The sequence below is a fragment of the Eptesicus fuscus genome, chromosome 19, assembly GCF_027574615.1.
Source record: "Eptesicus fuscus isolate TK198812 chromosome 19, DD_ASM_mEF_20220401, whole genome shotgun sequence".
NCBI lineage: Eukaryota > Metazoa > Chordata > Mammalia > Chiroptera > Vespertilionidae > Eptesicus > Eptesicus fuscus.
Window position 1 is genome coordinate 21,147,754 of NC_072491.1, and position 26,090 is coordinate 21,173,843.

At 36.8% G+C, this 26,090-nt stretch overlaps 1 protein-coding gene across 3 annotated transcripts in view; it reads right to left on the minus strand.

Annotated features, from left to right (window-relative positions):
* Window positions 1–26,090, minus strand: part of CSMD3 (CUB and Sushi multiple domains 3) — a 923,077-nt gene that overhangs the window by 520,247 nt on the left and 376,740 nt on the right. For all 3 annotated transcript variants that reach the window (XM_054708474.1, XM_054708473.1, XM_008143384.3), the window contains one exon: window positions 10,370–10,494. In XM_054708474.1, the coding sequence (XP_054564449.1) occupies window positions 10,370–10,494 (125 nt within the window). The remainder of the gene's footprint in view (window positions 1–10,369; window positions 10,495–26,090) is intronic.

Genomic DNA, 26,090 nt, shown 5'->3' on the forward strand with positions numbered 1-26,090 from the left:
TATTTTGTTCATCAGTTAATTTTGTTCATTAGATTCCATATATAAGTGAGATCATATGGTATTTGGTTTTCACTGACTGGCTTATTTCACTTAGCGCAATAATCTCCAGGTGCATCCATGTTGTCACAAAAGGTAAGATTTCCTTCTTTTTTATGACTGAGTAGTAGTCCATTGTTGTATGTACCACAGGTTTTTTTATCCACTCATCTACTGATGGGCATTTGGGCTGCTTCCATATATCGGCTATTATAAATAATGCTTCAATGAACATAAGGGTGCATATATTTTTGCAAATTAGTGTTTCAGGTTTCTTCAATATATTCCCATAAGTAGGATTTAGGAGGGGAGATTCACAAAGTCTCTCTTTGGGGGTGATGCAGGCAAACCTATAGACGGGGAGGGGGGGGTGGCACGGGGAGGGCACTTCTTCCCCTTTCTGGACAAGAGCCTTTGATTCCCACCCCGCAAGGGGACTGAGCTCAGCAGGGCATGGCTCCCAGCTGCCTGAGACAGGTCAAATGAGTCTCCTGTTGAAAGCATAACATGAGCTGAGCTCACAGGGAAGATAGTATCTCCCCGCTGCCCCCACCAAGATATAGCCACAGAATCCAGCACCCAGCACTCTGCTTCCCAGACAGAAGTCTCCCAGGGATTCATGCTCCATAAGTCCCAGCTCAGCATGGCACTTGGATCCTCCTACAAAACTGAACTCAGCAGGGCTGGGCCACAGGGAGTGGAAGGGCAGACTAAGTGATTCAACAGGTTGGGGAGGGAGCACCAGCTATGCACTTGAGGTGGGGAAGAAGGGTTCCCTTTCCAAACCTAAACAGTTCAATCACAGTCTGAGTCTCCACCAAGAACTTTCCCAGAAAGAGTGCACCCTCAGGGTGGTGTTGCCAGTGGTTGGAGGACCAGGTAGTATACTCCCCAGGCTGGTGCTGTAACAACTGGAGTGATTGGTCCTGAGAAGAAGGCGTCTATGTCTCTAGCAGACTCCCTTCTCTCCCAGATGCACTGAATCCCCAGTGACTTTTGCTAACAAATGCTATTCCCATCTCTGTTGCTCTGAGGTGGGGATCCCTGTGGTGGGGGCAACCCCACACTCCTGGGGAAATATATCCCTCTGCTTCTCAGCTGCCACACTTGTGTGCAAGAGGCCAGCCCTTTGCACATCTCTGCCCTTCTTACCAGTCTCTATGTGACTTCTTCTGTAAATTCTTGTTTATATTTCAGTTCAGTTAGCCTTCAGTTGGTTAGTCAGGTTGTCTGCTCTATAATTTAGCTATAAATCTGGTTTGGTGCTGGGAGGATGTGAGTCCAGCTTCCACCGAATCTGTAGTCATCTTGGAATCTCCAGAAATATTTTTTATAAAATAATTTAAATGATAAGCTAGTGAAGCAAATGCTAAATACATAAATTGGATTATCAATACACAAAAACAATACAAAAGTAATGCATATGTAGAAATGTTTGCACTTTTGACAAACTTTAAAAAGAATTCATTTTACATAAAGCCATGTTTAGTTACTTAATTTTATTCTCGGGATTATTTCCATGCTGCAAACCTACACTTGTCTTGTTTCCTTGGAATGGATAAGCTAAAGGTGACGGAAAGGGGCGGTGGGAATGCAAGTGAAGGGCAGCTCCTTCAGTGTGACCCCATTTCATTTCCTCCCAAGAAACACTTAATTCAAAGTAAATCAACGCCATTTCCAGCTGCTAATACATGGGAAGTATGAAAATGAGTCCATCTTTGACATTTAACATGCAAATTTATATTGCTTTCAGTATCTGTATGTGTCCAGTAAGAGGAGGAAGCAGTTAGCTGTTGTTTGGCTCTGTGACCTGAATACATCAAAGGTCCACTTTGCCCTCTGTAGAGCAGGGATATGACATGTGTAACTAAGTGTTCCAACCAGCCTGGCAGTGAGGACATTGCTCCTTATGAGTGAAAGAGAGACCCTAAGAAAACGGAATATCATTTCAAGTTTGGTTTCTTTTTGTTTTTTTGAATCCTCAATGCAGTGAAATTGACCAATTTATCTCAGAGGGGATATATTCGTTGAATTATCCTCCTAAGACTTTGATTTAATTGTTATGGGTTGGAACCCAGGCATGGCTTTTTATTTTAAGAGCTCTCCAATTGGCTGTAATATGCACCCAGGGATGAAGACCACTGGGCTAGATGAAACCCACAGGATATGATTGTGTTTCTCAGAGGCTGACTGCTTGGTGACTTCCCCAGCTCCCTATTTTTATTAATTTCATCTTCAGTTCCATCCTACTTCATCACAGAACTTCTGGATTTCTTCCTGTCCTTGTAGAAGCCTCACTTACTTTATAGAAAAATAATGGGGAGCGGAGTAGTGCACTGTTTGAGAATGCCGCTTTCTGCTTCCCACCTGTAAAATTATCCTTACCTTCACTGACTGCTCCCTCAAAGGAGACAGTACGTTAGCTCCTATCTAAGGGACATGCCATCCCCTCTATTCTGAATCCCAGACCCTTCGTGTCCTGAACTATATCTTCCAATTTTGACCCAGTTCTCACCTGTATCTCATTCTCTCAGATTCACTGGAGATTTGTCCTTGCTTTTAAACCTCTCACATCTTAAAAAAAAAACTATCTTTCCCCAATTGCATTCCCTTCTCTACTAACCCAGTTCTTGCCTTTGCTTCATAATCAAGTTTCTGGTTTTCACTTTAAGACTCAATCTTCTCACCTCATTACTCCTCAACTATAGCCATGTGTCTTTCACATCAACAATTCCAATGAAAATGATTCTGCCACGGTCACTGGTGACCTCTTGGTTGTTGAATTCAGTGAGTTCTTATTTTCTTAACCAGTTTGCAGATTTCAAGTGTTGACCACATGTCATTTACAAGATCTCTCCCTGTGGTGTTATATCACCATTCTCTCGTATTATCCATCTGTTTCCAGCTGCTCCTTCCCAGGCTCAACTTCCTCTCCTTGTCTGTTGCATCCTGGAGTCCTTGCAGTCTACTTCTCTTTTAATCCCTTCGCTGCATTTCTCTTATCACTGACTTAGTCTAATAAAGTAATATTTTAAACCGGAATTATTACAATAGCTTCCAAACTGGAAACTCTGCCTTCAATGTTGCTTCTCTCCTTTAATACTCTATTTTCCATAACATACTGCACCCTGGTATTTTGTCATCTTTGCCCATGTGGTTCCCTCTAACTGGTGTACTCCTCATATCCACCACCATTCTCATTAGCCTGTCAGCTACGTGCTAAGGTTTAGCTCAGGTTCTTCTTCCTGTGGGAAGCCTTCTCTGATGAGCCCCAGGATGTTCACCTTTTACATAACTGTAGCGTGGAGTTTATAACAAAGTAATATAACTCTATTAACTCTGGAATCTCCATTTCCCCCTACCACTGAGAGTAAGTTCATTGCAGGTATGGCCTTTGCCTTAGCTTATTTTTATTCTTAGTATCTGGCACAGTGTCTGACTGGCACATAATCATGACTCAATAAATACCTGTTCAATGAATTACATTAATATAACATCTTGTGTGTTTTTTAAAGGCAAAAAGCAAATATTTCCCTTTCTTTATGTATCTAAACTAAAACCCAATATTCACCTTGGCAATGACATATAAGACCCTTCACAATAAGATCAACCCTACCTCCCAATTTTTCCCCACCCTCAATAAGTTCATGCTCTTCCACAATTCATTCACCATTGTCTCACTCTCTAATAACCCTGCAACTTTATGTATACTATTCTCTGTCTTCAATATATTTCCACCTCTCAATTTCTATGTCTATCTGCCTTTCCTTCTTAAATCATTACTCATTTTTAAATAAAATTTTCTTGTTGTTTTATCATCTTTGAATCAAAGCACTGTGTTAATTTATCTGCAATATCTCTTATTGTGATGTAAGATAACGTATATATTTCTGTTGTGTGTGTGTGTGTGTGTGTGTGTGTGTGTGTTTGCATTAAAATAGACCATGGATCTCCTTGAGGGAAAGATAATTTCTTGGTCATATTTTTTTCTCCCACTACCTAATAAAGAATTAACACTCAAATATCAATATTGTTAAATAAATTATTTCCAAAATAAAGAAATATGTAGTAATATTCAACTCTGAGATAAAGTGACTAAGTAATATTTTCAAAGTCAATGGAATTTATTTCCCGAAGGTTAATATTATCATTTTTTGTCTTCTGTCCCTCATTTGTTTTGAATCGTCCTGATGACTTAAAATATTGCCTGTGCAGCTATGCTTCTGTTGCTTAAGGGGTGTTCTGTGCTTGTTTTATTTTGAATGTACTGTGCTTTCAATGAGACTGTAAAGTCTTCAAGGGCATGCTTTGTTCAGTTATTTCCTGTGTTTCTTAAATTGTGTCTAGAATAGTGGGAAACAAAACATGCATTCATTTAAATATTTGAGAGTGCCTGGCAAGTGCTGAGCATTGCTAATCTTGGGGATGTTGATGCTTTATACCTATATCCATACAAGTTGCTGTAATACCAGCTAAGCAGTACAACATAGTTTATACCTTAATATTAAAAAAGGTCTGTCAGATGTGATAAATTATGTACATTCACATTAAGGCTAAAAGTCATGATTTTTAAAATTTCAAATAAAATTAAAAATTTAAGTATTAAAAATTTCCCTCTTCTCACCAATTACGTCTGTTTATATTTTGCCTATGCCTTTTGTTTACTTTTTGGTGTTTATGTCTTTCCCAGGTTTGTATAGTTTTTTTTTTTTTTTTAATATATTTTTAATGACTTTAGAGAGGAATGGAGAGGGAGAGAGAGATTGAAACATCAGTGATGAGAGAGTATCATTGATTGGCTGCCTCCCACATGCCCCCTACTGGGGATCAAGCCCGCAACCCAGGCATGTGCCCTTGGCCAGGAATCGAACCCGGGACCCTTCAGTCTGCAGGCTGATGCTCTATCCATTGAGCCAAACTAGCCAGGGCAGGTTTGTATAGTTTTACTTCACATTGTATCTTTCACTTTGCATCATACAATTTAATATTTTGTGCACACATGCAAAGTGTCAGACTTTTCAGCAATCACGCTGTGATCATGTTATTTATAAACTCACTTTTCTTTTAAAATAGTAGCTGCCAAAGGGTAGCTCTACTGTTATTTTAAAACAAAAGGGTGTTTTCACTGTGGAGAAGTAAGGAAGGAAGTGGAGTCCTCACTCCACTATCTTTTCTTCTCCTTTTTTATGTGACCAGAATTAGTGGAAAGCCTATTAAGTCATCACAGATCTTCCAGGTGCTTTGTGCTAAATGGCACATCCTGTCAGCACACACAGAAAATAAGGCTTTCTACGTCACAGGGGAATGAGAAAATTTAATGAACAAAATAAACTGATGAACATAGGGGTGCATATATTCTTTCTGACTGGTGTTCAGATTCTTAGGATATATTCCAAGAACTGGGATCGCTAGGTCAAAAGGCAGTTCCAATTTTTAATTTTTTGAGGAAACTCCATACTGTTTTCCATAGTGGCTGTACTGGTCTGCATTTCTACCAATAGTGCACTAGGGTTCCCTTTTCTCCACATCTTTGCCAGCACTTATTTTTTGTTGATTTATTGATGATAGCCATTCTGACAGGTATAAGATGATATATCATTGTGGTTGTAATTTGCATTTATCTGATAATTAATGACATTGATCATCTTTTCATATGCCTTTGGCCATCTGTATGTCCTCTTTGAGAAGTGTCTATTCAGGTCCTTTGCCTATTTTTTAATTGGATTGTTTTTCTTCCTAGTGTTGAGTTGTATAGTTCCACAAATCCCAAACAAGTGACAGCTGGCATCGGCATGCCCTGTTCCTCTTGCTGAGCGGCCCCAAGCCCAGCACTAATAGCAGCCAACCTCAGTTCACAACAAAACCTCTCCCAGGCGCCTCTACGCAGAGGCAGCTGACAACTGCAGATCACTTTGTAGCTCCCACCAGGTGCCCAGGGCCAGGCACAGGCAGCAGCTGAGGTTGTTCTGCATCAAGGAGACCCCAGGACCAACCAACTTGGTGGATGATTTCAGACTACACCAGAACACCACCCAATTAGCACAAGAAAGGACACACCCAAAGGGTGTTCTTGGCAGGCACCAAGCCCGCTAAAGTGAATCATTTTCCATGGGCTCAGCCCTCACACAACAGCTGTTCTACTGTAGTCATGGCCAGTCCTCGAGGCCAGTCATCTGAGGGTCAATCCCACTCAGTAATGTGCCAACAGCATCAAGGCTCAACTACAACAGAAGAGCACAAACCACCCACACAAGGGACACCACTGGAGCAGCCAAAAACCAAAAATCTACGAGAGGTACACAGTAAATAAAGAGAAAGGAACCCAAATACAACAGAAAGTCATCAACATACAGAAAAGAGAGCAAGAGAATAAAAAAGGAACAGAGAAGGACTATAAAAACAATCAGAAAATAATTAATAAAATGACAATAGCTACATACCTATTCATAATACTTCAAATGTAAATGATTAAATGCTTCAATCACAAAGATGAATGGATAAAGAAGAGGTGGTACATATATACAATGGAATATCACTTGGCTATGAAAAAGAATGAAATCTTACCATTTGTGACAAAAGAGGTGGACCTAGAGGGTATTATGCTAAGTGAAATAAATCAAACAGAGAAAGACAAATACCATATGATTTCATGTGGAATCTAAAAAACATGTAAAGGAACATACAAAACAGACACAAACTCATAGATACAGAGAACAGACTGATGGTTGCCAGATGGAAGAGGGTGGAGGTACTGAGTGAAAAAGGTGAAGGGATTAAATACACATTGGCAGTTACAATATAGTCATGGAGATGTAAAGTACAGCTTAGGGAATATAGTCAGTAATATTGTAAAAGCTACATATGGTGTCAGGTGGGTGCAAAATTTATCAGGAGAACACTTTGTAAGTTATACAAATGTCTAACCACTATGCAGTATACCTGAAACTAACACAATATTGAATATCACAAAAAGTGACTCCCTAATTTTTAGCCCAGTTTCCAGTTTTTATTTTTTTTATTCCTTTTGCCTTCTTTTCGCCATGTACCTAACAGACAAAAATCATTACTTATTTGTGGGTTTCCAAATATATATTAATTGAAAATTAGTCAACATTTTTAGTCAAATCAATCAGTATGAACTCTCTTAAATGTATCTTAGTCAACAAATTATCAATTCTTAAACAAATGCTACTTCTTTGAACAACATCAATGTCTAAAATAAACATTCTATATGCCATTAAAGTGCTTAAGTCTGCTTATTTGTATAAGCTCCAGATTTTGGATATCTATTGCACTTTCAACAAAGAAATAATGTTTCCATAACTGTAAACTGACAAATATTTAATATATATGTCCCATTTAGAGAATAAAAAATATTATCGGAGTTTGTATAAAATCCATTATTATTAATTTCTGAATTGCTTTTACTTTTAATTCATAATTTGCTGTTTGTGAACTTTAATTTTCTATAAAATCCCCATTTCTTCATTGCTCAACCATGCAATACATAGACAGCAGCTATATTAATAACCTCTCAAAGGTGCAGTGCACTGATACGGCTATTTATGCTGCTGTCTGGAGAAAAGCATATTTATTCTGTTCAAGTACCCATGAGACAGGAAAACTATTCTTTCTTCAGTCTCACAGTAGATAGTCATTTCAAAACTTCAATTACTATTTCAGCATGTTCCCTCCATTACCGTTTCCAGCACCACAGCCAGTAATTTCTAATAGCAAAATGTACTTTATAAACCATACACACGTGTGCCTTGCATGCAATGAACACATAAAGCTATGTATGAATGATTAATATCTGCAGAGAAAGTAAAATTTAGATGAAAATATCAATATATAAATCTTGAATATGAAAATTTTATATCTCCCAGCTACTGATGAATAACTGTTGAATGTATGTACTAGTATATGTAGATGTACATATATATATACATATATATATATATATATACACTAGTACATATATAGTACATATATATATATATCATCTGTATATACTAGTATAACATATATCTTAGAATTGAAGAAAAATAATCATACACTAATATTCAAATATTTCTTGAGATTTATGTCAGTACAGAGCTGTTCATTGTGCTACAGTTTATGAAAAATAAAATAAAGTAACATTTCTGTCTTTGAACAACTTACAATTATAATATATATTATTATTCTTTTTATTGAAATGAGAGGATTGAATGAAAAAAAAGATGGTTTATAGTCTCAATCTTACTTTATGTATACCTTAAATTCCATGGTCTGGTTATAACTTTTCTTCTTATGTGACATTTTGTTTCTGTATTAAATTAATCTCTTTTTATTGAATTTATATCTATTTCCCCATTCTTTTTGCAAAAAAAAAAAATGCATACATCTAATGAGACAGGACATTTGGATCTCGCCATTGTGAAACATGATTTTCAATATATTGTCTCTTATAAATAAAATTTGTCTTAAGTGGAGGACACCATAAAAAATTCAACCTTTTGCAGTTTACTGTTCTATTAATTTTTGGGATATTGATGAGTGTAACCCCAAAACACTTACTACTCAGTGTTCACTTTATAAAGAACAATGCAAGATATTTCAGACCCTAAAGCCAGGAAAATAGTTTGCTTAAACTGATGTTTCCCTATTTGTTTGGCAGTTCTCATATTTGTCTAATATATAAAACACTCTTTTTAAAATTGATTTTTAGAGAGAGTAAGGGAGAGAGAAAAACATCGATCGGCTGCCTCCTGCACACGCCTCGAACCAGGAATTGAACCTTTTGGTGCACAGGACGATGCTCCAACCAACTGAGCAGCACCGTAAACCTCCTTAAAAGTTGCTGATGAACTTGTACGTAAGCTTTTGTAACTATTTTGTCTTATTTTTTCATTAACCCTATTTCAATATTTTTATGCTATCGTACTATATCTCATTTTTCAGCCTTTCAAAGCCAAAGGGGTAATGAATAAAAATCTACCTGTGACCAGAAAGTTTTACTTCAACCTGAGAAAAATCTAGATTCTTATTCTTATTCTGCATTGCCATTGTCAAGTGAGTGGAATATACATGTGGCTTCCATTTTATCCTTTTCTCCTTCCTCCTTAATGCTCTGAAATCTGTCTTCCCTCTCCATTCTATAGATAGCCTTATTAAGGACTTTGCTATTTCCTAGGTATTTGAACTTGGGAAAGTAGCTGGATCTCTCTATGCCTTATATTCCTCATTTATAAAATTGAGATGGAAATGCCTCTATCAGTTTGTTCTGAGGATTAAATGAGATGGAGTACATGCAGTGGTTAGCGATGCGTAGCATGCACTAAGTGCCTAAAAAATGGTGCTGAGAGCAATGTTGTAATAACAGTGGATAATTTCCCATACAACCTGATTTTTCAGTTCCTTCATACTCTTAACAACATGAGATGTTTCTAGTCCCATCGGCATTAACATTTATCTTTGACTCTGTCTTGCCACTTTCTCCTTCCCTATCTAGCCAATTGTTCAATAGTTTGTCCTTTCCTCTTCACCATAGTTCTCAAATGTGTCTTTTCTCTGTCCCTCTGACATCACCCTCATTTTATCAGAGAGTAATCCACTGGGTGCGGTGAATCGGTGAAAATGTTCTCTGAGGCAGAAGAAGAGCTAACAGGATTTTGTGTATGTCAGACACTGAAATATGCGGAGATGCCATAATCACAAATAAGCAATCAAGAATGCCAGGAGTCGAGGATGAGGTGCTCAACTTCAAACATAGCTTAATAAAGTTTATGGAAAAAGGGGGCTTCATTTAACTGAGATGGAAATATTTAATTTGTAGAATGGTGTTGGGAATAAATTTTATCAGTGATTACTGGTAATATGAAAACTAGAATATTCATTATTGGTCTTAGATTAAATTAACTAACTAGAGAACCTGTGCTACACATCCACTGCCCCAACATCACTGCTCTTAGACATATAAGTGATTAAAATGGCAAACTGTACAAACAGAGGTAGAATTACAGTTAAAAATTCATCTCATCCCTATCAATGCCTATACATAGTAATTTGTGATTTTAAAAAAAAAAGGCCAACAAAGTTACCAGTGCCTTGTATTACATATTTTATGCTCCAATCTGTTGCTATGTGATTATTAGATTAGAAACTCCTTCTGAACCTAAGATAGTGGTTCATATATTACAGATTTTCAATACACATTGCTAAATACATGAGCTAAATGTTTGCTTAAAGACTGCATTTCACCTCAAAGAGTCCATTAACATTTATACTCAATAGAACAAAGTTCAAACTATTCAAATGTGTTAAAAGACCATTTTTATTTTAAAGACTTTACCTTTACATACGGGCCTGTGATCACTCCAAGCAGCAAAGACTTCAGCTATTCGCTGACAGGTGATGCTCTTAGCACCCTGTAGGACATAATCTTCATCACAAGAAAACTGCACAGTTGATCCCAGGCTAAAATTGAACAAAGGATTAAAAAGCAGGATTAGAAGCATATAACATAATGATTAGGCTCCATTTCTACTGGCATTATCCAACAGGTCAAAAGTGTCTCATGGTGACAAAAGTGTCTACTGTGAAAGCAGAATATGCAAAAAATGACTTGAGCAAATGTATAGTAAAAGTCATAGACAGATTAATCTATTGTAAATCAGTAACATGCAGATATTGATAGGAATTATATAAAACTGGCATCAAGTTTAAATATCTTGTTATTAATTGTAGAAGCCAAGACTAAATAACTGAGTGTCTCCTCTAAGTATGTAGTGATTGTGAGGCAAAAAGTGGGTTTCCTAACTTGAATCCCAGTGCTTATATTCATACCACATTACTGTACTTCTCTAGCAGGTTTTAATATGTGTACTAGAGGCCCAATGCACACAATTCATGCAAGGGGCTCGGCCCTCGAAGCCCCGGCTTCGTCCAGAAGGTCATTCGGCTGTCTGGTCTAATTAGCATATTATGCTTTTATTATTATAGATTGATTTGGACATGTCTATGTTTATATGTTTACATATATTTAGGGCTGCAAAATGGTGATCATTTCTATAAAATTAACCCATCCTTTATTATTTATCCTTTTGTAATTAGAATTTTGCTTCCCTTTCCACTGAAAGTTAAAGTTACTAAAATGTTTATTTTTAAAAACCCTAATTGCTAGGTGTAACAAATTTTTTTCTGAAATAAACAACTGACCATGCATTTTTTGTTCACTAAAATCCTTAAACAGAAACTCACCAGCAAGATAGATAGATAGATAGATAGATAGATAATCCAATTTCCTTAACGTGACATACAATGTCTTCAAGCAGTTAAATCCTTGGCATTTCCCACACATGATGGGCAATTCTGGTGGCTGAGTTTCTGTGCCTGCCTGCCATGCTGCTCTCTGTCTGCACTGCTCTTCCCGGCCCTTCCTGACCAGAGGGCCTTCCCTGTACCCTCTCACCCGGCCTGGCCTGCGCCAGAACAGCTCCTCTAGTTCCCTGAGCTCTTCATCCAGGTGAGCACCTGATCACACTTGTGTTGCAAGAAAATATCTCTGGAACAATGCAAAGGACAATTTAAAAGGAAGACAAATAGAGAAAGGGAGGCCACTAAGAAAATAACAAATAACTTAGGCCAAGAGTTAGCAAACCATGTCCTGCAGCCCAAATCTGGTCCCCTGCCTGTAGGAGCTAAAATCATCTTTATATTTTTAAACATTTGAAAAAAATCACAAAATTAATACTATCTTATGAAATGAAAAAAAAAATACATCAAATTCACATTTCATTGTCCATAAATAAAATTTTATTGAAACACAGCCAACCTCTTTCATTACAAAATCTATGGCCGTTTTCATGCTATCAATTAGGTAGTTGCAATGGAAACACTTTGGCCTATCAAAGTATAAAATGTTGACTATCTAACCATTTAAAGAAAAAGTTATCCAACTACCCACAATTGGGTAGTTGCAATGGAAACACTTTGGCCTATCAAAGTATAAAATGTTGACTATCTAACCATTTAAAGAAAAAGTTATCCAACTTCTGTTCTAGGCTAATGAAGACAAAAAGGTATGAAGTAAGTGGTGGCATGGCAAAGAACAGAAAGGTTTAGTATAGGGGAAATCTAGTCATTAGAATCTAGTCTTCACCAGTTATTTCCTTTCTCTCTTTCTTTTTAAAAAGTGGTTTTATTTTAAATATAAAACAAATCCACAAAACAAAATCCACAGTTCATTGAATTATCATGAAGTAAACACCCAGATATCAAGAAATAGATGATCTCTAGGGTCTTCTTGGACTTCTTAATGACTCCCAAGTTTTATTCAGATGACCCTATAGCCTGAGCAGCCTTATACATTTACTAATGATTAACTTTCTACCTTTTCTTCCCCACCTCATGAATGAAAAGTCCATCCTTCCAACTGAAGATCAAAAACCATGAAGTCATTCTCTAGTCATCTTTTTCTCTTACTTTACACACCCACTCCCCATGGAGCAAATCCTGTTAGCGACACTTTCAAAATCAAGAACCTAACATTTCTCACCTCCTACAGTGTCACCACCATGATCTGAGCCATCATAATTTCTCATATATGTTATTGCCAATAGCCCTTTTGCTATCTGTTGGTTTCCTATTTCTGTTCTTGGCTCCTTGCAATATATCCTTAAATGGCATCCATGGCGATCATTTTTAGAAAATGGCTCAAATCATGTGATTCCTATGCATCAAACCTTCTATTGTTTCCCCATTTCTCTCCTTTCTCCTTCAATCTCTGTTCTTTAGCCACATTGACTCCCTTGCTCTGGCTGGAAAATACTAAGGATGCACTTGCCTCAGGGCCTTTACATTACTCTGATACCGGTCTGGAAAATGCTCAGCACAAGTCCATGTCTGTCACATCCTCATTTCTAGTTTTTCTTCACATCACCTTATTCATAAGTCCTCCTTGACTATTCTCTATAAAATAGCTAGTCCCATTCCATAATCTTCCCCTATGTCAGTGGTCGGCAAACTGCGGCTCGCGAGCCACATGCGGCTCTTTGGCCCCTTGAGTGTGGCTCTTCCACAAAACACCACGGCCTGGGAGAGTCTATTTTGAAGAGTGGCGTTAGAAGAAGTTTAAGTTTAAAAAATTTGGCTCTCAAAAGAAATTTCAATCGTTGTACTGTTGATATTTGGCTCCGTTGACTAATGAGTTTGCTGACCATTGCCCTATGTTGTTTCCTTTACATTTTCTGATATATTGTGCATTTATTTGTCTATTTATTGCATCTCTCATCCTACAAGAAAAACTCACAGTGCTTATCTGTTTTGTTTCCCAACCTGTCAAATATATCCTAGTATACAGTAAATTGTTAGATATGTCTATTCATACATATATATTTGAGAGTGAATAAATGCTCTTTATAAAATATGTAATAAACAAAAATATGTATTTGAATACCATACCCCTATAGTTGGACAAAATTATTCTCAGATAAAATACCTTCTCAAGGCTATTTTAATGGCTTTTAATCCACGTGCACTCACCTCCCACCACTAGACACACTTGCTGTGGTCCAGAAACAGCAAAGAAAGTAATGTGATCAGAGCAGATCAAATGAAAAAGACAGAAGTATGAAATTATGTTAAGGAAGCAACTAGAAATTGGGGTCAGATCATTTATGAATTTGTAGGTCATAGTAAAGTTTATAACCTTTAGTCTGTGGGAATTGGACAGCTATTGTAGGACTGAGAGCCAAAGGAATGACATTATGTGACTTTAGGTGTTAAAGTGATAATATTGGCACTGGGTGAAGAATGAAATTTAAGGGGCAAAGGCAGAATGAGGAAGCATGGTTAACAATCTAGCCAGTAATCCTAGCCCTCATGGAGATGCTGTGATGGTGGTTTGAATTACAGACGTGGTTTTCAGAAACTAAAGATGGTGAAAAAAACTTTTAGAAGGCCTTAAAATAGACCTGGTCTACAGAAGTAATTTTAATTACTAATTTCTTACTAACTTAATGAATTAATGATTCTGTCAAGGTCACTCTACTTGTCACATGATTATAATATGTTTGCTTGACCAGGCTCTTCTTGCTAAAAATAATAAATTGCATCTTGTAACAAGTGTTTGAGCTTGTTTCTTTTGATTATAGCAAAGCAATTCACTTACCATGAAGACAGACAACTGGCAATAACAAACAACTGAGTACATTGCTATGATACCAAAGACTGGCCAGGTATTTGAATCAAATACCCTCCCCTCCACCCGACGTTTAACAGTCTTAACAAGGTTTTCTTCCTTTACTACACTGGAGAAGTAGTTTAGGACTGCAGTTGACAGTTTGAGCTGCAGAGTCCCAGGGGTCTTTCAAACCCTAACATTTCCCTCATTCAGCTTTATGGCTCAGAGACAATAAAAATCTCTCCAAGCTTCTTCAGCTGCTATGATCACATAATGAAATATAATTTATAAAGTACACAGGGTTTAACACACATTGAACACTTAGTTATTTCTCTCCAACTGGAAATAATTGTGAAAATTACTAATTTCTTACCTACTCTTATGAGAAATACTCTTTGTCATCTGCAAGCACTATTACCTAGAATCACAGCTAAACTTTAAAATATACTGAACAAAAATATAGAAGTACTAAATAGCATAGAGAGGACAAAAATCACCGAAAGAACTAGTCTTTCCAGTATAATCCAGGATCAGTAACATCCAGGGAATGGCTATCATGAGCAAATGCACCACCTTCTTTTTATGAACTGATTTAATATTTGAATCAAATTTAAAGGAGCACTTACAACTAAGTTTAATAAAAAATATGTATTTCTTGAATAAGTAGTTATACTGCAGTGACAATAAAGGAAGACAAGCTGTGTTCACTATAATTTTTCTGTCACCACTGAAGAGACACCTGCCTGGTCCAGCTAAAAAAAAAACTTCCAGTTTAGTAGGTTACTCAATTTGATTGTATACCCTCAAATAAATTATTGGACACATTTTTAAACTGATAGTACTAAATAACCAAGCATATAATATGCAACTACACAGTTTGGAAAACAGTGTTGATTTTCACCATGGTTATGCTGGCCTACGTTTAAGTGCTATTATCTTTTGAAAAAAACTATACATATTACTGCAAAACACATTATAACATCAAAGCTTTCAGTGAAAGAATATATGAATTTTTAAAAATACATGACATTTTTTCATTTTTTGCATGTGTCTGTCCAATTTTCCCAACACCATTTATTGAAGAGACTGTCTTGACTCCATTGTATGCTCTTGCCTCCTTTGTCAAATATTAATTGAGCATAGTGGTTTGGGTCGATTTCTGGGTTCTCTATTCTAATCCATTGGTCTATATGTCTGTTCTTGTGCCAGTACCAGGCAGTTTTGAGAAGAGTGGCTTTGTAATACAGCTTGAAATCTGTTATTGAGATCCCTCCTACTTTGTTCTTCTTTCTCAGGATTGCTGCAGCTATTCGGGGTCTTTTTCTATTCCAGGTGAAATTTTGGAGAGTTTGTTCTAGGTCTGTGAAATACGCAGTTGGTATTTTAATGGGGAGTGCATTGAACCTATAGATTGTTCTAGGTCTGTGAAATATGCAGTTGGTATTTTAATGGGGAGTGCATTGAACCTATAGATTGCTTTGGGTAGAATGGACATTTTAATGATGTTGATTCTACCAATCCGTGAACACGGTATGTTCTTCCATCTGTTTATGTCTTCCTCTATCTCTTTTTTCAGTGTCCTGAATTTTCTGAGTACAGGTCTTTTACCTCCTTAGACCATCAACTTACACCATACACATAAATAAACTCAAAATGGATTAAAAAAAAACTTAAACATAAGAGGGGAAACCATAAAAATATTAGAAGAATCCACACACAGCAAAATCTCAGACACATGATGAAGCAATATCTTCACTGATACAGTTGCTAGGGCAATCGAAACTAAATAGAAAATAAACAAATGAGACTACATCAAAATAAAAAGCTTCTGTACAGCAAAAGGAACCATCAACAAAACAACAAGAAAGCCCACTGCATGGGAGAACATATTTGCCAATGTTATCACCGATAAGAGTTTAATCTCCAACATTTACAGGAAGCCATACAACTTAACAAAAGGAAGATTAACAACCCAATCAAAAAATGGGCAAGGGACCTAAATAGATACTTTTCGAAAGAGGACGTAAGGAAGGCCAAGAGACATGTGAAAACATGCTCAAAGTCACTAATCATCTGAGAGATGAAAATCAAAACGACAATGCGGTACCATCTCACACCTGTCAGAATGGCTATCATCAACAAACCAACAAATGACAAGTGCTAGCTAGGATACAGAAGAAAAGGAACCCTCGTGCACTGCAGGTGGGAATGCAGGCTGGTGCAGCCTCTATTGAGAACAGTATGGAGTTTCCTCAAAAAACTAAAACTGGAATTCCCATTTGACCCAGTGATCCCACTTCTGGGAATATATCCCAAGAAACCAGAAACACCAATCAGAAAGGATGTATATGCACCCCGATGTTCATAGCAGCACAATTTACCATAGCTAAGATTTGGAAACAGCCTAAGTGCCCATCAGCAGATGAGTGGATTAAAAACCTGTGGTACATCTACACAATGGAATACTATGCTGTGGTAAAAAAGAAGGCATTCTTATCATTTGCATCAGCATGAATAGAACTGGAGAGCATTATGCTAAGCAAAATAAGCCAGTCAGAGAAAGATAAATATCACATGATCTCACTCATTTGTGGAATATAATGAACAACAAAAACTGATGAACAAAAACAGATCCAGAGACAGAGAAGCATCAATCAGACCGTGAAACCTCAGAGGGAAGGTAGGGGAGAGTGGGGGTAAGGGGGAGAGATCAACCAAAGGACTTGTATGCATGCATATAAGCCTAACCAATGGACACAGACACCAGATGGGAACGGGCATGAGTGGGGGTGTGGGGCGAACAATAGGGATATAAGGACACATATGTAATACCTTGATCAATAAAGAAAAAAAGAATAATAAAATATGACATTTCCCCCCATATTTTAACACAAGCCATGATGCTGGATTTAAGGACTATGGAGCAAGGAATCTTCAGAGCATTATATAAAGAGTGAATTTGTAGTTAAGTGTGTGTGTTTTTTCCAGTTTTTGTGGGGGGGTTTTTGTGTGTGTTTGATTTAAAGGTCCAGATAATATCCTGACAAATGCAGAAATTCCCCACTAAAGTAATGTGTATTTTTTAAAATTAACACTGTACAAGTAGAAATTATCTAGGCATGCAGAATGACCTAAAAATTAATGAATCTGCAAATCATTTCTAAATTAAAAAAACTAAACATGCAGAAACTAAGTATCAAAATGACCTCAAATACCAGTTTAATAACTTTGAAAGTCAAATGCTTCTCTAAATGTATTTATATTAGTAATTTCAAAAATAATTTAATTGCAAAATAGAAAATCTGAGGTAATTTTTACTAAAATGAAATTTGTAGCAGAAAATTATTATAACATGTTTTTTTTATCTTTTAAAGTTACAAAAGTGAATTATGATTATATAGAAAATGTTGAAATGGAGATTAGCAATAAAAAGTGAACATTACTTTAAGCTATAATTGTTAACACATTTTAAACATAATTTCAGAACAATTATCTCTTCTTATAGAAAGGCTATTTCTCCACCTGGTTTTGGATTTGTACACCTCTCCTTCTCATTATTTACATCCTGATTTAAAAATTCAATACAATTTTAGTGAATAAAATGGCAACAAAAGTTTTTACTTTTATCTTGATATTTGTCTCTCTCTCTTTTTTTTTTTTTTTTTTCTGGAGTCTTTGCCACTATGTGCTATTTTTTTTTTTCCTGTGGTTTTGTTTTGTTTACATCTTATATTCAACATCTGCTAGATCAAAGTGTGTGTCTTAATTGAGCATAAATTTCTTATAGATGTTCAATCATTGATATAACGCGTTTTTACATTACAAGTGAAGAACCAGGCAGATCTACTAGGTATAACTATGTCATAAACTAAGAAAAAGGCACATAGTAGGATAATGATATACTGTGTTGGAGAAAAGAAATAAAGTAGTAAATAGTGCTTTTAGATATTAGTAGTAGTCAGGGTTAGGAAGTGACATAATATTTTAAAAATCACGATATAAGCACACATGTAAGAGACAAAATAAAACTTAATTTAAAAATCTGGGCGGAAATTTTTATTCTGTGATAGAAACATCAATGATGAGAGAGAATCATTGATTGGCTGCCTCCTACATGCCTCCCACTGGGGATTAAGCCCAAAATCTGGGCCTGTGCCCTTGACCGGAATCAAACCTGGAACCGTTCAGCCCCCAGGCTGATGCTCTAGGCACTGAGCCAAACTGGCTAGGGCTAGTTCAAATTTCTCATTATAGCTCAGCTAGGTTACAACATATCTTAACATAATTATTAGGAAAGACATGGTCCTGGATCTACCATCTTTTTTAGTTCTAAGAATGATAGATTCGTAGAACAACAATAGTTGGCTATGGCAAGTCTATTTGGTCTGTGTGTTATATGCATGTATGTGTAAGTATAAGAGGAAAGAGGGAGTGAATAGGATGTGGGATAAAGGAATGATGATATATGAGATTGAGAACAAATTGAAACCAAATCATATAAAGCTTTTGTTTATTTAATTTTTTTATTAAGGTATTATATGTGTACATATCTTACCACTGTCCCCCCCCATCCCACTCCCATACATGCCCTCACCCCCCAGAGTTTTGCGTCCATTGGTTATGCTTATATGCATGCATACAAGTCCTTTGGTTGATCTCTTATCTCCCCCACCTCTCCCTAACCTTCCACCTGTAATTTGACAGTCTGTTTGATGCTTTACTGTCTCTGTATCTATCTTTTTGTTCATCAGTTTATAATGTTCTTTATTATCCATAAATGAGTGAGATCATGTGGTATTTTTCTTTCATTGACTGGCTTATTTCACTTAGCATAATGTTCTCCAATTCCATCCAGGTTGCTGCAAATGATGAGAATTCCTTCTTTTTATGGCAGCATAGTATTCCATTGTGTAGATGTACCACAGTTTTCTGATCCAGTCATCTGCTGACGGGCACCTAGGCTGTTTCCAAATCTTAGCTATTGTAAATTGTGCTGCTATGAACATAGGGGTGCATATATCCTTTCTGATTGGTGTTTCTAGTTTCTTCGGATATATTCCCAGGAGTGGGATTACTGGGTCAAATAGGGAGTTCCATTTTCAGTTTTTTGAGGAAATTCCATACTGTTCTCCACAGTGGCTGCACAAGTCTGCATTCCCACCAGCAGTGCACGAGGGGTCCATTTTCTTTGCATCCTTGCCAACACTTGTCGTTTGTTGATTTGTTGATGATAGCCATTCTGACAGGTGTGAGATGGTACCACATTGTCGTTTTGATTTGCATCTCTCGGATAATTAGTGACGTTGAGCATGTTGTCATGTGTCTCTTGGCCTTCCTTCTGTCTTCTTTTGAAAAGATTCTATTTAGGTCCGTTGCCCATTTTTTTATTGGATCATTTATCTTCCTTTTATTAAGTTGCATAAGCTGCCTGTAGATGTTGGAGATTAAACCTTTATCAGTGATAGCATTTGCAAATATGTTCTCCCATAGAGTGGGCTTTCTTGTTGTTTTGTTGATGGTTTCTTTTGCTGTAAAAAAGATTTTTATTTTGATGTAGTCCCATTTGTTAATTTTCTCTTTAGCTTCCATTGCCCTAGGGGGCAGTGTCAGTGAAGAAGTTCTTTTGGCATATGTCTGAGATTTGGTTGCCTGTGGATTCCTCTAGTATTTTTATGGTTTCCAGTCTTATGTTTAAGTCCTTTATCCATTTTGAGTTTATTTTTGTGTATGGTGTAAGTTGGCGATCTAGTTTCATTTTTTTGCATGTATCTGTCCAATTTTCCCAACACCATTTATTGAAGAGACTGTCTTGACTCCATTGTATGTTCATGCCTCCTTTGTCAACTATTAATTGAGCATAGTGGTTTGGGTTGATATCTGGATTCTCTATTCTGTTCCATTGATCTATATGTCTGTTCTTGTGCCAGTACCATGCTGTTTTGAGAACAGTGGCTTTGTAATACAGCTTGAAGTCTGGTATTGAGATCCCTCCTACTTTATTCTCCTTTCTCAGGATTGCTGTGGCTATTCGGGGTCTTTTTTTATTCCAGATGAATTTTTGGAGAGTTCTTTCTAGGTCTGTGAAATATGCTGTTGGTATTTTAATGGGGAGTGCATTGAATCTGTAGATTGCTTTGGGTAGTATGGACATTTTAATGATGTTGATTCTACCAATCCATGAACATGGTATGTTCTTCCATCTGTTTACGTCTTCTTCTATCTCTTTTTTCAGTGTCCTGTAGTTTTCCGTGTATGGGTCTTTTACCTCCTTAGTTAAGTTTATTCCTAGGTATCTTAATTTTTTTGGTGTGATGGTAAATGGGATTGCTTTTTTAGTCTCTCTTTCTGTAAGTTCACTATTGGTGTATAGAAATGCCATAGATTTCTTGGCATTAATTTTGTATCCTGCTACATTGCAGAATTCATTTAATAAGTCTATTAGTTTTTTGATGGAGTCTTTCGGTTTTTTTATGTACAATATCATGTCATCTGCAAATAAGGATAGCTTTACTTCTTCTTTTACTATTTGGATGCCTTTTATTTCTTCTTCTTGTCTAATTGCAATAGCTAATACTTCCAGTACTATGTCAAACAGGAGTGGTGAGAGTGGGCATCCCTGTCTTGTTCCTGTTCTTAGGGGAAATGGTTTTAGTTTTTGCCCATTGAGTATGATGCTGGCTGTGGGTTTATCATATATAGCTTTTATTATGTTGAGGTATGATCCTTCTATTCTCACCTTGTTGAGAGTTTTTATCAAGAAATGGTGTTGGATTTTGTCAAATGCTTTTTCTGCATCAATTGATATGACTATGTGATTTTTATCTCTCAATTTGTTTATGTGATGTAGCACGTTTATTGATTTGCGGATATTGTACCATCCTTGCATTCCTGGGATAAATCCTACTTGATCATGGTGTATGATCTTTCTGATGTACTGCTGGAGCCGATTTGCTAGAATTTTGTTGAGGATTTTGGCATCAATGTTCATGAGGGATATTGGTCTGTAATTCTCTTTCATTGTGTTGTCTTTATCTGGTTTTGGTATTAGGGTGATGCTGGCTTCATAGAAGGAGCTTGGAAGTGTTCCTTCCTCTTGAATTTTTTGGAATAGTCTGAGGAGGATAGGTTTTAGTTCTTCCTTGAGTGTTTGGTAAAACTCTCCTGTGAAGCCATCTGCCCCGGGCTTTTGTTTGCCGGAAGCTTTTTGATGACTGCTTCAATTTCTTCCATAGTTACTGGCCTGTTGAGCTATTTAGATTCTTCCTGATTGAGTTTTGGAAGGTTATATTTTTCTAGGAATATGTCCATTTCCTCCAGGTTGTCCAGTTTGTTGGAATAGAGTTATTCATAGTATTTTGTAACAATCCTTTGTATTTTGGCGGGGTCTGTTGTCATTTTTCCTCTTTCACTTCTGATTTTGTTTATTTGGGTCCTCTCTCTTTGCTTCTTGGTGAGCCTGGCTAGAGGCTCATCAATCTGGTTTATCCTTTCAAAGAACCAGCTCTTGGTTTTGTTGATCTTTTGTATTGTTTCTTTGGTCTCTATGTTGTTTATCTCCACTCTGATCTTTATTATTTCCTTCCTTCTGCTTACACTGGGCTTTTCTTGTTGCTCTTTTTCTAACTCTTTGAGTTTAGGGTTTGGTAATTTATTACCATTGTTTCGTTTTTTGCAGTAGGCTTGTAGAGCTATGAACTTCCCTCTCAAGACTGCTTTCGCTGTGTCCCATAGATTTTGGATTGTTGTGTTTTCATTGTCATTTGTTGCCATGATGTTTTTTATTTCTTCCTTGATCTCTCTGGTAACCCAGTCATTGTTTAATAGCATGCTGTTTAGTCTCCATGTGTTTGATTTCTTTGGATTGTTTTTATTGTAGTTGATTTCCAGTTTTATGCCACTGTGATCTGAGAAGATGCTTGATATGATTGCTATCTTCTTGAATTTGGAGAGACTTTGTCTATGTCCTAACATATGGTCTATCTTTGAAAATGACCCATGTGCACTTGAGAAGAATGTGTATTCTGTGGCTTTGGGGTGAAATGTTCTGAAGATGTCGATTAATTCCATCTGGTCTAGTGAGTCATTTAGGATTGATGTTTCTTTGCTGATTTTTTGTTTAGAGGATCTGTCCAATGGTGATAGTGGGGTATTGAAGTCTCCTACTATGATTGTATTGCTGTCAATCTCTCCTTTGATATCTTCCAGGAGTTCTTTTATGTATTTGGGTGCTCCTGTATTGGGTGTGTATATGTTTACCAGAGTTATTTCTTCTTGTTGGATTGCTCCCTTTAGTATTATGAAGTGGCCTTCGTTATCTCTTGTTATGTCCTTCACTTTGAGATCTAATTTGTCAGATATAAGTATTGCTACCCCAGCTTGTTTTTCATTTCCATTTGCCTGGAAAACCTTTTTCCATCCCTTCACTCTCAGTCTGTATGCATCTTTTTTCCTGAGGTGGGTTTCCTGTAGACAGCAGATATATGTTTTTTTTTTTTTTTCTTATCCAATCTGTTACCCTATGTCTTTTGATTGGGACATTCAATCCATTTACATTTAAAGTTATTATTGATATATACTTATTTGTCGCCATTTTTATTCTGTACCCCTGTGTTCCTTCTTTACTTCCTATTTCTTTTTTTTACAGCAGACCCTTTAGCATTTCTTGCATCGCTGGTTTGGTAGTGATAAATTCCCTTAGTCCTTTTTTGTCTGTGAAGCTCCTGATTTCACCTTCAATTTTGATTGATAGCCTTGCTGGGTACAGTATTCCTGGATTCAGACCCTTCCTTTGCATGACTTTGTATATTTCATTCCATTCCCTTCTGGCCTGATGAGTTTCTGTTGAGAAATCAGTTGCTAGTCTGATTAGGGGTTCCTTTGTATGTAACTTTCTGTCTCTCTCTGGCTGCTTTTAAGATTCTTACTTTGTCGTTGGTGTTTGCCAATTTAATTATAATGTGCCTTGGTGTCGGTCTTTTGGGGTTAATTTTGCTTGGGACTCTGTGAGCTTCTTGGATTTGTGTGGGTTTTTCCTTCCCTATATCAAGGAAGTTTTCTGTCATTATTTTTTCACACAGGTTTTCTATTCCTTTCTCAGTTTCCTTTCCTTCTGGAACCCCTATTATTCGGATGTTGTTTTGTTTCGTGTTGTCCCAAAGTTCCCTTAGGCTCTCCTCCTGCTTTCTAATTTTTTTTTTTCTAGAAGCTGCTCTACTTGGGTATTTTTTTCCATCTTGTCTTCTAGATCACTTATGTGGTCCTCTGCTTCTTCTAGTCTACTCTTGATGCTTTCTATTGAGTTCTTTACAGCAGCAATGTCATTTTTCATTTCTTCTTGGTTCTTCATTTCCTCCTGGTTCTTACTCATATTGTCGAATTTGTCTTCCATTCTTTTCAGCTACCTTATGACCATTTCTCTGAATTCTTTCTCTGATAGTTTGCTTGCCTCTAATTCATTTACTTCCTTTTCTGGTGATGCCTGCTTTTCTTTCCTATGGGGGCTGTTTCTTTGTCTCCCCATGGTCTCTCTTCTCCAGATGTCTGGTTATATAGTTCTCTCTCTCCTTATCCCAGGCTAAATCTGACCTTTCTGTGGTGCAGTGAAGAGTTTCTTTGAATCCGCGTGTTTGTGCCGATTGGGGACCAGTGATCTGGTCCATATAAAGCTTTTTTATGTTGTCCATATTGGCAGACTCTACCTGACAGAATCTTTCAATAATTATCCTTTACCCATTAAACAGAACCGTGACTTATTCAGGGTATGGGTAGAGGTTCTTGCTTTCTATGCCAATCCTGGGGGAGACTCATGCTTAGTGTAAACGTGATCTCATTCCACTAGGAATATTGAACTCTTTCCACTAGGCCCGTGGTCGACAAACTGCGGCTCTCGAGCCACATGTGACTCTTTGGCCCCTTGGGTGTGGCTCTTCCACAAAATATCACATCCTGGGCAAGTCTATTTTGAAGAAGTGGCATTAGAAGAAGTTTAAGTTTAAAAAATTTGGCTCTCAAAACAAATTTCAATCATTGTACTGTTGATATTTGGCTCTGTTGACTAATGAGTTTGCCGACCACTGCAGTAGGCTATTGATTATTTCAAAGGTGAATATGTCAACCATTTATGGCGAATGAACTGCCAGTTGGCTAATACTTTTCTTCCTGAACAAAAACGTAAGTTCTCAAAAAGAGAAAACTCTTTACTCTTAGTTTTTATATCCGGAGGATTGATATCTAGAACAAGAGGAATAGCAGCCATCTCACCATCATGAGACATTCAGTATAAGATTCAAAACGAATATACAAAGAATTATGAAGAAAAATGTTTTAAAAGATAGCAAGTAACTCAGACCTAATTCTCATTACTGAGCAGCTGAATGTGTGTCAGAAAGTACTTCTTCTACAATTCTTGTTATTTGGAAAAAATAATCATTTGTAAAATGGTCATTGGGTATTCCCTTATTTGTAACTTATATAATAGAGTTTAACAAGTTACCTTATGATATATAATTCTGCCTTTCCCTTTTTTTTTGTTTAAAATTATATAGTATTTGTAATTTGTAATTCATGCTGTTATGCCATCAGTTGGGAATATATCCAAATCCCTTGTCTACTTGGCAATCTCCTCCATGGGCAGTATCTACCTCTTCACTTTGTACTTACATCCAACAATGGTTTGGTTTACAGAGATCTGTGTTTCTGCCTACGGCCCACTCTCACCCTAAAAATCTATAATTTCACATATCACAGTGTATCATAAACTTTTTTTCTATACAATCAAAAGTTCCCTTTTTATCTTTGTATCTGTAGCAATTGATATGTCTGACACATTGTAGGCATGTAGTAAATGTTCATTAAATTGAATGACTGCAATGTTTGTAGCCCTAGCTCAGTGTTAGAATCTGCCCTCTTTATTATCCTTTGATTCTAAGTACTTTGGAAAAAAGAATATAAAAACTATATTTAGGCTCACTGAAAAAAAAAAAAAAACTACTTGAAAATTTTATCTAATATGAGATCTTATAATTCTAAAATATGATTTGATAAAAGCTTGTTTTGTATACTGTTAAAAAGGTTAAACTCATTATGCTAGGTGCAACTACCTTAATCTCTGGGGCTAGACCAAAAAGAAAAGTTTTCTTTTTTAAACCACACATTATAAGCATGCCAATAAATAGATAAAACAGACAGGACAGGTTCTGTTCTCATTGAGTGTGCATCCCAGTGGGGATAGACAAACTCTATCAGTGAAGATCCAAATGCAAAATAGAAATCACATTAGGCCTTTCCAAGGGAGGCAATTTAATACAAGACATTGGTTATAGTTAGTCAATGAAAGAGCTGGGGCACTTAAAAATACAGCCTGTACTCAGAGATTAGTGTAACTAGATCTCAGGGGATGGATTTACTTGTTGTTGTTAGTTTTGCTGTTTTTTTGTTTGTTTGTTTTTGTTTTTAAGTGACAGTACTGTTGAGCCAGCCATGTCCAGGAGCCACCAAGGCAGAGAGAGAGAGAGAGAGAAGGAGATAAGGATAAGCCTGGAATCCCCCTATTTTACATCTTTCAGTTTCAAGCTAGTGTCTATGACTGGTCAAAGTCAGCAAGAAGCCTAGGACACTGAGCCTACAAGGCTCATTCCCTAACTCTCCCATGATAGACAGCAGAGCAGGGAAGGTCTAGGAGTGAATTTGAGAACAATCAGATCATGGATCAGCACAGAGATAGCAAACAAATGAATAAACAAGTGGAACAGTACCCCATAACAAATACTATAGAGAAATAACATCAAAGATAGAGTGATAAATGTCTTATGGGGTCAGAAAATACTTTCTAGCTATTTTCAGATCTTAGCTAGAGTAAACTAATGGACAAAATAAACTGACAAACAAAATA